The following is a 12,500-nucleotide window of genomic DNA, read 5'->3' on the forward strand; positions in this document are numbered from 1 at the left end:
CTCTTTTGTTGCGCCCTACAAAGTATTAACACTGCACGTCCATCACCTCCAGGTCCATCATGCGATCTACACACACACACACACACACACACACACACACACACACACACACACACACACACACACACACACACACACACACACACACACACACACACACACTCTTTTGTTGCGCCCTACAAAGTATTAACACTGCACGTCCATCACCTCCAGGTCCATCATGCGATCTACACACACACACACACACACACACACACACACACACACACACACACACACACACACACACACACACACACACACACACACTCTTTTGTTGCGCCCTACAAAGTATTAACACTGCACGTCCATCACCTCCAGGTCCATCATGCGATCTACAGACACACACACACACACACACACACACACACACACACACACACACACACACACACACACACACACACACACTCTTTTGTTGCGCCCTACAAAGTATTAACACTGCACGTCCATCACCTCCAGGTCCATCATGCGATCTACACACACACACTCTTTTGTTGCGCCCTACAAAGTATTAACACTGCACGTGTTCCCTGCCTTTGACTGTCACCTGCATCTTAGTTGTAGTTTTTCATCAACACTGCATCTTACTTGTAGTTTTTCATCAACACTGCATCTTACTTGTAGTTTTTCATCAACACTGCATCTTTGTTGTAGTTTTTCATCAACACTGCATCTTACTTGTAGTTTTTCATCAACACTGCATCTTAGTTGTAGTTTTTCATCAACACTGCATCTTTGTTGTAGTTTTTCATCAACACTGCATCTTAGTTGTAGTTTTTCATCAACACTGCATCTTAGTTGTAGTTTTTCATCAACACTGCATCTTAGTTGTAGTTTTTCATCAACACTGCATCTTACTTGTAGTTTTTCATCAACACTGCATCTTTGTTGTAGTTTTTCATCAACACTGCATCTTTGTTGTAGTTTTTCATCAACACTGCATCTTTGTTGTAGTTTTTCATCAACACTGCATCTTTGTTGTAGTTTTTCATCAACACTGCATCTTAGTTGTAGTTTTTCATCAACACTGCATCTTAGTTGTAGTTTTTCATCAACACTGCATCTTACTTGTAGTTTTTCATCAACACTGCATCTTACTTGTAGTTTTTCATCAACACTGCATCTTACTTGTAGTTTTTCATCAACACTGCATCTTACTTGTAGTTTTTCATCAACACTGCATCTTACTTGTAGTTTTTCATCAACACTGCATCTTACTTGTAGTTTTTCATCAACACTGCATCTTACTTGTAGTTTTTCATCAACACTGCATCTTACTTGTAGTTTTTCATCAACACTGCATCTTAGTTGTAGTTTTTCATCAAGAATGCATCTTAGTTGTAGTTTTTCATCAACACTGCATCTTAGTTGTAGTTTTTCATCAACACTGCATCTTACTTGTAGTTTTTCATCAACACTGCATCTTACTTGTAGTTTTTCATCAACACTGCATCTTACTTGTAGTTTTTCATCAACACTGCATCTTAGTTGTAGTTTTTCATCAACACTGCATCTTTGTTGTAGTTTTTCATCAACACTGCATCTTTGTTGTAGTTTTTCATCAACACTGCATCTTTGTTGTAGTTTTTCATCAACACTGCATCTTAGTTGTAGTTTTTCATCAACACTGCATCTTAGTTGTAGTTTTTCATCAACACTGCATCTTACTTGTAGTTTTTCATCAACACTGCATCTTAGTTGTAGTTTTTCATCAACACTGCATCTTAGTTGTAGTTTTTCATCAAGAATGCATCTTAGTTGTAGTTTTTCATCAACACTGCATCTTTGTTGTAGTTTTTCATCAACACTGCATCTTTGTTGTAGTTTTTCATCAACACTGCATCTTACTTGTAGTTTTTCATCAACACTGCATCTTAGTTGTAGTTTTTCATCAACACTGCATCTTAGTTGTAGTTTTTCATCAACACTGCATCTTTGTTGTAGTTTTTCATCAACACTGCATCTTAGTTGTAGTTTTTCATCAACACTGCATCTTAGTTGTAGTTTTTCATCAACACTGCATCTTTGTTGTAGTTTTTCATCAACACTGCATCTTAGTTGTAGTTTTTCATCAACACTGCATCTTTGTTGTAGTTTTTCATCAACACTGCATCTTAGTTGTAGTTTTTCATCAACACTGCATCTTTGTTGTAGTTTTTCATCAACACTGCATCTTAGTTGTAGTTTTTCATCAACACTGCATCTTAGTTGTAGTTTTTCATCAACACTGCATCTTACTTGTAGTTTTTCATCAACACTGCATCTTAGTTGTAGTTTTTCATCAACACTGCATCTTAGTTGTAGTTTTTCATCAAGAATGCATCTTAGTTGTAGTTTTTCATCAACACTGCATCTTAGTTGTAGTTTTTCATCAACACATGTGGAGGCGCCATGTAAGATGGCTAATGCTAATGGCTAATGCTAAAGTGTGTTACCTTGGTCAAAGTGCTTCTGGATGTTGTCCTGGTCAGTCTTGTTGCCACTAACACGGTACAAGCCTTCCGTGCTCAGACCTGCACCACACAACAAAAACATGGCACACTTAGCATTATTCACACTTTTGCTAAGTTCTGCTAGCAACATTTACAGGCTTGGCTAGCTAGTCATAGTTAGCAACATAGGAGCCTTCATGTTTCAGTGGCCCCTACACGTTTCAGAGGAGCCTTCATGTTTCAGTGGCCCCTACACGTTTCAGAGGAGCCTTCATGTTTCAGTGGCCCCTACACGTTTCAGAGGAGCCTTCATGTTTCAGTGGCCCCTACACGTTTCAGAGGAGCCTTCATGTTTCAGTGGCCCCTACACGTTTCAGAGGAGCCTTCATGTTTCAGTGGCCCCTACACGTTTCAGAGGAGCCTTCATGTTTCAGTGGCCCCTACACGTTTCAGAGGAGCCTTCATGTTTCAGTGGCCCCTACACGTTTCAGTGGCCCCTACACGTTTCAGAGGAGCCTTCATGTTTCAGTGGCCCCTACACGTTTCAGAGGAGCCTTCATGTTTCAGTGGCCCCTACACGTTTCAGAGGAGCCTTCATGTTTCAGTGGCCCCTACACGTTTCAGAGGAGCCTTCATGTTTCAGTGGCCCCTACACGTTTCAGAGGAGCCTTCATGTTTCAGTGGCCCCTACACCTTTCAGAGGAGCCTTCATGTTTCAGTGGCACCTACATGTTTCAGAGGAGCCTTCATGTTTCAGTGGCCCCTACACGTTTCAGAGGAGCCTTCATGTTTCAGTGGTCCCTACACGTTTCAGAGGAGCCTTCATGTTTCAGTGGTCCCTACACCTTTCAGAGGAGCCTTCATGTTTCAGTGGCACCTACATGTTTCAGAGGAGCCTTCATGTTTCAGTGGTCCCTACACGTTTCAGAGGAGCCTTCATGTTTCAGTGGCCCCTACAAGTTTCAGAGGAGCCTTCATGTTTCAGTGGTTCCTACAAGTTTCAGAGGAGCCTTCATGTTTCAGTGGCCCCTACATGTTTCAGAGGCTTGTGCATGTTTCAGTGGCCCCCACACGTTTCAGAGGAGCCTTCATGTTTCAGTGGTCCCTACAAGTTTCAGAGGAGCCTTCATGTTTCAGTGGCCCCTACATGTTTCAGAGGCTTATGCACGTTTCAGTGGCCCCCACACGTTTCAGAGGAGCCTTCATGTTTCAGTGGCCCCTACAACTTTCAGCGGAGCCTTCATTTTTCAGTGGCCCCTACATGTTTCAGAGGCCCATGCACGTTTCAGTGGTCCCTACACGTTTCAGAGGCCCCTACACGTTTCGGAGGAGCCTTTATGTTTCAGAGGCCACAACACGTTCAGAGGCCCGTACACGTTTCAGAGGCCCGTACACGTTTCAGAGGCCCCTACACGTTTCAGAGGCCCCTACACGTTTCAGAGGAGCCTGCATGTTTCAGTGGCCCCTACACGTTTCAGAGGAGCCTTCATGTTTCAGTGGCCCCTACACGTTTCAGAGGAGCCTTCATGTTTCAATGGCCCCTACACGTTTCAGAGGCCCCTACACGTTTCAGAGGCCCCTACATGTTTTAGTGGCCCCTACACGTTTCAGAGGCCCCTACACGTTTCAGTGGCCCCTACACGTTTCAGAGGCCCCCTACACGTTTCAGAGGCCCCTACACGTTTCAGAGGCCCCTACACGTTTCAGAGGCCCCTACACGTTTTAGAGGAGCCTTCACGTTTCAGAGGCCCCAACACATTCAGAGGCCCCTACACGTTTCAGGGTCTCATACATGTCCAGAGGCCCCTACCCTTGCATTGTGAATACAAATGTTTACATGTCATATATTTTAGTCCTGGTTTACAATGGCTCCTAAAAAAGTTGAATAACTATCCATCCATTTTCTACCGCCTGTCCCTTTCGGGGCGGAGCGACACACACTTCCATTCTGTCACATGACACACTCAAGTGTTCTTACCTAAACCACCAGCTCCAGACCGAGGGCCCCTGACTCAGCAAGAAGCCACACAATGGCCAGTGAAGAAGTCACATGAGCCTTTGTCACCACGGTAACACAAAGGACACACACTTACAGTCCGCCTGTGTCCTCGTGTGTGTCTGTGTGTCTGTGTGTGTGTGTGTGTGTGTCTGTGTGTGTGTGTGTCTCATTTGCACCCCTGCTGGTGACATCTATCAACATGAGGGTGGTCCCAAAAAGGAGGGATTTTTCACATTGACTGTGTGTCGCTTTTAAAAGTGCTCCCCCTCTGGTCAACATATGAAATAACAAGTGTGTGGAAAAAATGTGAAGTGCTCCCCCTTTTGGTCAACATATGAAATAACAAGTGTGTGTAAAAAATGTGAAGTGCTCCCCCTTTTGGTCAACATATGAAATAACAAGTGTGTGTAAAAAATGTGAAGTGCTACCCCTTTTGGTCAACATATGAAATAACAAGTGCGTGTAAAAAATGTGAAGCGCTCCCCCTCTGGTCAACATATGAAATAACAAGTGTGTGTAAACATTTGAAGTGCACCTCCTCTGGTCAACATATGAAATAACAAGTGTGTGAAAAAATGTGAAGTGCTCCACCTTTTGGTCAACATATGAAATAACAAGTGTGCAAAAGTTCGAAGTGCTCCCCCTGTGGTCAACATATGAAATAACAAGTGTGTGGAAAAAATGTGAAGTGCTCCCTCTTTTGGTCAACATATGAAATAACGAGTGTGTGTAAAAAATGTGAAGTGCTCCCCCTCTGGTCAACATATGAAATAACAAGTGTGTGTAAAAAATGTGAAGCGCTCCCCCTCTGGTCAACATATGAAATAACAAGTGTGTGTAAACATTTGAAGTGCACCTCCTCTGGTCAACATATGAAATAACAAGTGTGTGTAAAAAATGTGAAGCGCTCCCCCTCTGGTCAACATATGAAATAACAAGTGTGTGTAAACATTTGAAGTGCACCTCCTCTGGTCAACATATGAAATAACAAGTGTGTGTAAAAAATGTGAAGTGCTCCCCCTTTTGGTCAACATATGAAATAACAAGTGTGTAAAAGTTTGAAGTGCTCCCCCTGTGGTCAACATATGAAATAACAAGTGTGTGTAAAAATGTGAAGTGCTCCCCCTCTGGTCAACATATGAAATAACAAGTGTGTGTAAGAAATTGAAATGCGCCCCCTTTGGCCAAAATGAATAAAATAAATATGTATATAGAGACATACTGTAATAACTTGAAGTAAATAAAAAATAAACTAAAAGCAGTCTTTTTCTCACAATGTGTTGACTTTTTTCTTATAAAATTGGGAACAATTTCTCACATTATTTCTGTTTCTGTAATATTGCAATGTTTTCTCCTAAAATTATTACTTTTTAAATGTAAAATTATTACTTTTTCATTGCAAAATGGTGACATTTGTCATATACAATTCTGACTTTTATCACAATATTGCCAATTTTTTTGGTTGTTCTTGTAAAATAGTGACATTTTTTTTAGCAAAATGATGACCTTGCTGTGTAAGATTCTGAATACATTATTATTAGAGATGTCCGATAATATCGGTCTGCCGATATTATCGGCCGATAAATGCGTTAAAATGTAATATCGGAAATTATCGGTATCGGATTTTTATTATCAGTATCGTTTTTTTGTTTTGTTTTGTTTTTTTAAATTAAATCCACATAAAAAACACAAGATACACTTACAATTAGTGCACCAAGCCAAAAAACCTCCCTCCCCCATTTACACTCATTCACACAAAAGGGTTGTTTCTTTCTGTTATTAATATTCTGCTTCCTACATTATATATCAATATATATCAATACAGTCTGCAAGGGATACAGTCCGTAAGCACACATGATTGTGCGTGCTGCTGCTCCACTAATAGTACTAACCTTTAACACTTCATTTTACAAATTTTCATTCATTACTAGTTTCTATGTAACTGTTTTTATATTGTTTTACTTTCTTTTTTATTCAAGAAAATGTTTTTAAATTTATTTATCTTATTTTATTTGATTAATTTTTTTAAAAAGTACCTTATCTTCACCATACCTGGTTGTCCAAATTAGGCATAATAATGTGTTAATTCCACGACTGCATATATCGGTTGATATCGGTTGATATCGGTATCGGTAATTAAAGAGTTGGACAATATCGGCATATCGGCAAAAAGCCATTATCGGACATCCCTAATTATTATAATATTTTCATATTTCATATTGTGACTTTTGTCAAGTAAAACTACGACTCTTTTCAAAAAGTTGCCAAATTGCTAAGCTTTTCTTGTAAAAATGCGACTGTTAGAGTAAAATTCTAACTTTTATTATAATATTGCACAAATGTTCAGTTTTTCTTGTAACATTTTGACTTGCGTTGAGTAAAGTTACGACTTTTATTAATCCATTTTTGTCCTCAAGTTTCTACATACAATACTCCATCACGACAATGTGAACATGTTGTTCTAATATTACAAATGTTTGCAAATTTAATAAAAACAATAAAAACATACATTAAAAAAAAACTATTGGAAAAAAATACCTTCTCCGATTTTTACTATGGGGTATTGTGTGTTGAATTTTGAGGACAAAAATGAATTGCATTTTGGAATTAGGCTGTAATATGACGAGATGTAGAAAGATTGAAGCGCTGTGAAATGTGTGTAGAATTTTTAAAGACATTGAAAAAAAAAAAGGTCCTTCTTTAGAAATGTTTTGATTATTTATTAGTAATAATTTATGTAAATACATTTGCAAAAAAACTGTAAAACTAACTTTTTCACATTGCCATTATGAGATATTGTGTGTAGAATCTTGAGGACAAAAATAGATTCATAAAATGTTTGTTCTGAAAAGTCTTTGCACAATATGACAATGTTGTTTTTTGTTTTTTTAACAAATTAATAAAAAAAACAAAAAAAACAACTACATAAATAATTTTTGAAAAATATATATTTTTTAAATCCTACATTGTCATTATAGGGGTATTGGGTGTAGAATTTTGAGGACAAAAATGAATGAAATCCATTTTGGAATAAGGCTGTGATATAAGCTGTGGAAAGAGATGCACTGTGCAGTTAACTGATGTATAAAGAAGTGTATTTACAACATTAATAATATATACATACTATGCAAATATAAAAAAGCTTGTTGTGAAAAATGAGTTGGAATTTCACAAGAAAAAAGGTCACAATTTCACAATAAAAACGTAGAATTTTGGAAGTATTATAATAAAAGTTGCCATTTTACTCAAGGCAAGTCAAAATGTTACAAGCAAAACGGAACATTTGTGCAAGATTATGATAAAAGTTGGAATTTTACTTAACAGTCGCAATTTTACAAGAAAATCTTGAAAGTTTGGTAATTTTATGAAAAGAGTCGCAATTTTACTCGACTAAAGTCAAAATTTTACGAGAAAAACTGAATATTTGTGCTATATTATGATAAAAGTTGGAATTTTACTTGATAACAGTCGCAATTTTACAAGAACATTTTTACATTTTGGTAATTTTATGAAAAGAGTCGTAATTTTACTCGACTAAAGTCAAAATTTTACAAGAAAAACTGAATATTTGTGCTATATTATGATAAAAGTTGGAATTTTACTTGATAACAGTCGCAATTTTACAAGAACATTTTTACATTTTGGTACTTTTATGAAAAAAGTCGTAATTTTACTCGACTAAAGTCAAAATTTTACAAGAAAAACTGAATATTTGTGCTATATTATGATAAAAGTTGGAATTTTACTTGATAACAGTCGCAATTTTACAAGAACATTTTTACATTTTGGTAATTTTATGAAAAGAGTCGCAATTTTACTCGACTAAAGTAAAAATTTTACAAGAAAAACTGAATATTTGTGCTATATTATGATAAAAGTTGGAATTTTACTTGATAAGTCGCAATTTTACAAGAACATTTTTACATTTTGGTAATTTTATGAAAAGAGTCGTAATTTTACTCGACTAAAGTCAAAATTTTACAAGAAAAACTGAATATTTGTGCTATATTATGATAAAAGTTGGAATTGTACTTGATAACAGTCGCAATTTTACAAGAACATTTTTACATTTTGGTAATTTTATGGAAAGAGTCGTAATTTTACTCGACTAAAGTCAAAATTTTACAAGAAAAACTGAATATTTGTGCTATATTATGATAAAAGTTGTAATTTTACTGAATAACAGTCGCAATTTTACAAGAACATTTTTACATTTTGGTAATTTTATGAAAAGACTCGTAATTTTACTCGACTAAAGTAAAAATTTTACAAGAAAACTGAACGTTTGTGCAATATTATGATAAAAGTTGGAATTTTCCTTGATAACAGTCGCAATTTTACAAGAACATTTTTACATTTTGGTAATTTTATGAAAAGAGTCGTAATTTTACTCGACTAAAGTCAAAATTTTACAAGAAAAACTGAATATTTGTGCTATATTATGATAAAAGTTGGAATTTACTTGATAACAGTCGCAATTTTACAAGGACATTTTTACATTTTGGTAATTTTATGAAAAGAGTCGTAATTTTACTCGACTAAAGTCAAAATTTTAAAAGAAAAACTGAATATTTGTGCTATATTATGATAAAAGTTGGAATTTTACTTGATAACAGTCACAATTTTACAAGAACATTTTTACATTTTGGTAATTTTATGAAAAGAGTCGTAATTTTACTCGACTAAAGTCAAAATTTTACAAGAAAAACTGAATATTTGTGCTATATTATGATAAAAGTTGGAATTTTACTGAATAACAGTCGCAATTTTACAAGAAAATCTTGAAATGTTGGTAATTTTATGAAAAGAATCGTAATTTTACTCGACTAAAGTCAAAATTTTACAAGAAAAACTGAACATTTGTGCAATATTATGATAAAAGTTGGAATTTTCCTTGATAACAGCCGCAATTTTACAAGAACATTTTTACATTTTGGTAATTTTATGAAAAGAGTCGTAATTTTACTCGACTAAAGTCAAAATTTTACAAGAAAAACTGAATATTTGTGCTATATTATGATAAAAGTTGGAATTTACTTGATAACAGTCGCAATTTTACAAGGACATTTTTACATTTTGGTAATTTTATGAAAAGAGTCGTAATTTTACTCGAGTAAAGTCAAAATTTTAAAAGAAAAACTGAATATTTGTGCTATATTATGATAAAAGTTGGAATTTTACTTGATAACAGTCACAATTTTACAAGAACATTTTTACATTTTGGTAATTTTATGAAAAGAGTCGTAATTTTACTCGACTAAAGTCAAAATTTTACAAGAAAAACTGAATATGTGTGCTATATTATGATAAAAGTTGGAATTTTACTGAATAACAGTCGCAATTTTACAAGAAAATCTTGAAATGTTGGTAATTTTATGAAAAGAGTCGTAATTTTACTCGACTAAAGTCAAAATTTTACAAGAAAAACTGAACATTTGTGCAATATTATGATAAAAGTTGGAATTTTCCTTGATAACAGCCGCAATTTTACAAGAACATTTTTACATTTTGGTAATTTTATGAAAAGAGTCGTAATTTTACTCGACTAAAGTCAAAATTTTACAAGAAAAACTGAATATTTGTGCTATATTATGATAAAAGTTGGAATTTTACTTGATAACAGTCACAATTTTACAAGAACATTTTTACATTTTGGTAATTTTATGAAAAGAGTCGTAATTTTACCCGACTAAAGTCAAAATTTTACAAGAAAAACTGAATATTTGTGCTATATTATGATAAAAGTTGGAATTTTACTTGATAACAGTCACAATTTTACAAGAACATTTTTACATTTTGGTAATTTTATGAAAAGAGTCGTAATTTTACTCGACTAAAGTCAAAATTTTACAAGAAAAACTGAATATTTGTGCTATATTATGATAAAAGTTGGAATTTTACTCGATAACAGTCGCAATTTTACAAGAACATTTTTACATTTTGGTAATTTTATGAAAAGACTCGTAATTTTACTCGACTAAAGTCAAAATTTTACAAGAAAAACTGAATATTTGTGCTATATTATGATAAAAGTTGGAATTTTACTTGATAACAGTCGCAATTTTACAAGAAAATTTTTACATTTTGGTAATTTTATGAAAAAAGTCATAATTTTACTCGACTAAAGTCAAAATTTTACAAGAAAAACTGAATATTTGTGCTATATTATGATAAAAGTTGGAATTTTACTTGATAACAGTCGCAATTTTACAAGAACATTTTTACATTTTGGTAATTTTATGAAAAGAGTTGTAATTTTACTCGACTAAAGTCAAAATTTTACAAGAAGAACGGAATATTTGTGCTATATTATGATAAAAGTTGGAATTTTACTTGATAACAGTCGCAATTTTACAAGAACATTTTTACATTTTGGTAATTTTATGAAAAGAGTCGTAATTTTACTCGACTAAAGTCAAAATTTTACAAGAAAAACTGAATATTTGTGCTATATTATGATAAAAGTTGGAATTGTACTTGATAACAGTCGCAATTTTACAAGAACATTTTTACATTTTGGTAATTTTATGGAAAGAGTCGTAATTTTACTCGACTAAAGTAAAAATGTTACAAGAAAAACTGAATATTTGTGCTATATTATGATAAAAGTTGGAATTTTACTTAACAGTCGCAATTTTACAAGAACATTTTTACATTTTGGTAATTTTATGAAAAGACTCGTAATTTTACTCGACTAAAGTAAAAATTTTACAAGAAAAACTGAATATTTGTGCTATATTATGATAAAAGTTGGAATTTTACTTAATACCAGTCGCAATTTTACAAGAAAATCTTGAAATTTTGGGAATTTTATGAAAAGAGTCGTAATTTTACTCGACTAAAGTCAAAATTTTACAAGAAAAACTGAACATTTGTGCAATATTATGATAAAAGTTGGAATTTTACTGAATAACAGTCGCAATTTTACAAGAAAATCTTGAAATTTTGATAATTTTATGAAAAGAGTCGTAATTTTACTCGACTAAAGTCAAAATTTTACAAGAAAAACTGAATATTTGTGCTATATTATGATAAAAGTTGGAATTTTACTTAATAACAGTCGCAATTTTACAAGAAAATCTTGAAATTTTGATAATTTTATGAAAAGAGTCATAATTTTACTCGACTAAAGTCAAAATTTTACAAGAAAAACTGAATATTTGTGCTATATTATGATAAAAGTTGGAATTTTACTTAATAACAGTCGCAATTTTACAAGAAAATCTTGAAATGTTTGGTAATTTTATGAAAAGAGTCGTAATTTTACTCGACGAAAGCCACAATTTTTAAGAAAACATTTGGCAATCTTATAATAATAATAATAATCGGGATTCTTACTTGGCAAAATTATGACAAAAGTCATCATTTTACTCAAAAAATGTCACTATTTTACCAGAACGACAAAAAAATTGGCAATATTGTCATAAGTCAAAATTTTCTATGACAAATGTCACCATTTTGCATTAAAAAGTCATAATTTTACGTAAAAAAGTCATAATTTTACGAGCAAATATATTGCAATATTACAGAAACAGAAAGAATATGAGAAAATGTTCCCAATTTGATAAGAAACAAGCTGACACATTATGAGAAAAAGACTGCTTTTAGGTACATTTTTTAGTTTTTAATCTTCATTATTTACTTCAAGTTATTACATTATGTCTCTGCATACATATTCATTCATTTTGGCCAAAGGGGGCGCATTTCAATTTTTTTACACACACTTGTTATTTCATATGTTGACCACTTTTAAAAGCGACACACAGTCAATGTGAAAAATCCCTCCTTTTTGGGACCACCCTCATTTTGACCAGCAGGGGTGCAAATGAGACATTGTCTATTAGATGCAATGTTATTGATTTATGTCATCACTTGTTCACACCTCCTCATATGGAAGATACTTTTCCTTCTTCGTGTCTCAAGTAGGGTAGGAACACACACACGCACACACACACACACACACACACACACACACACACACACACACACACACACACACACACACACACACACAGTAGATTGCAGTT

The 12,500-nt window shown here is 33.9% G+C and overlaps 1 protein-coding gene across 1 annotated transcript in view; it reads right to left on the minus strand.

Moving 5' to 3' along the window:
* The window catches only part of LOC133640746 (rho GTPase-activating protein 5-like), a 15,812-nt gene extending 13,220 nt beyond the window's left edge, over positions 1 to 2,592 (minus strand). The window contains exon 1 of the mRNA XM_062034321.1: positions 2,478 to 2,592. Coding sequence (XP_061890305.1) covers positions 2,478 to 2,577 — 100 coding nt within the window. The 5' untranslated portion in view covers positions 2,578 to 2,592. The remainder of the gene's footprint in view (positions 1 to 2,477) is intronic.
* Between the last annotated feature and the right edge of the window lie 9,908 nt (positions 2,593 to 12,500).

This window comes from Entelurus aequoreus, linkage group LG23 (assembly GCF_033978785.1).
Source record: "Entelurus aequoreus isolate RoL-2023_Sb linkage group LG23, RoL_Eaeq_v1.1, whole genome shotgun sequence".
Classification (NCBI taxonomy): Eukaryota; Metazoa; Chordata; class Actinopteri; order Syngnathiformes; family Syngnathidae; genus Entelurus; species Entelurus aequoreus.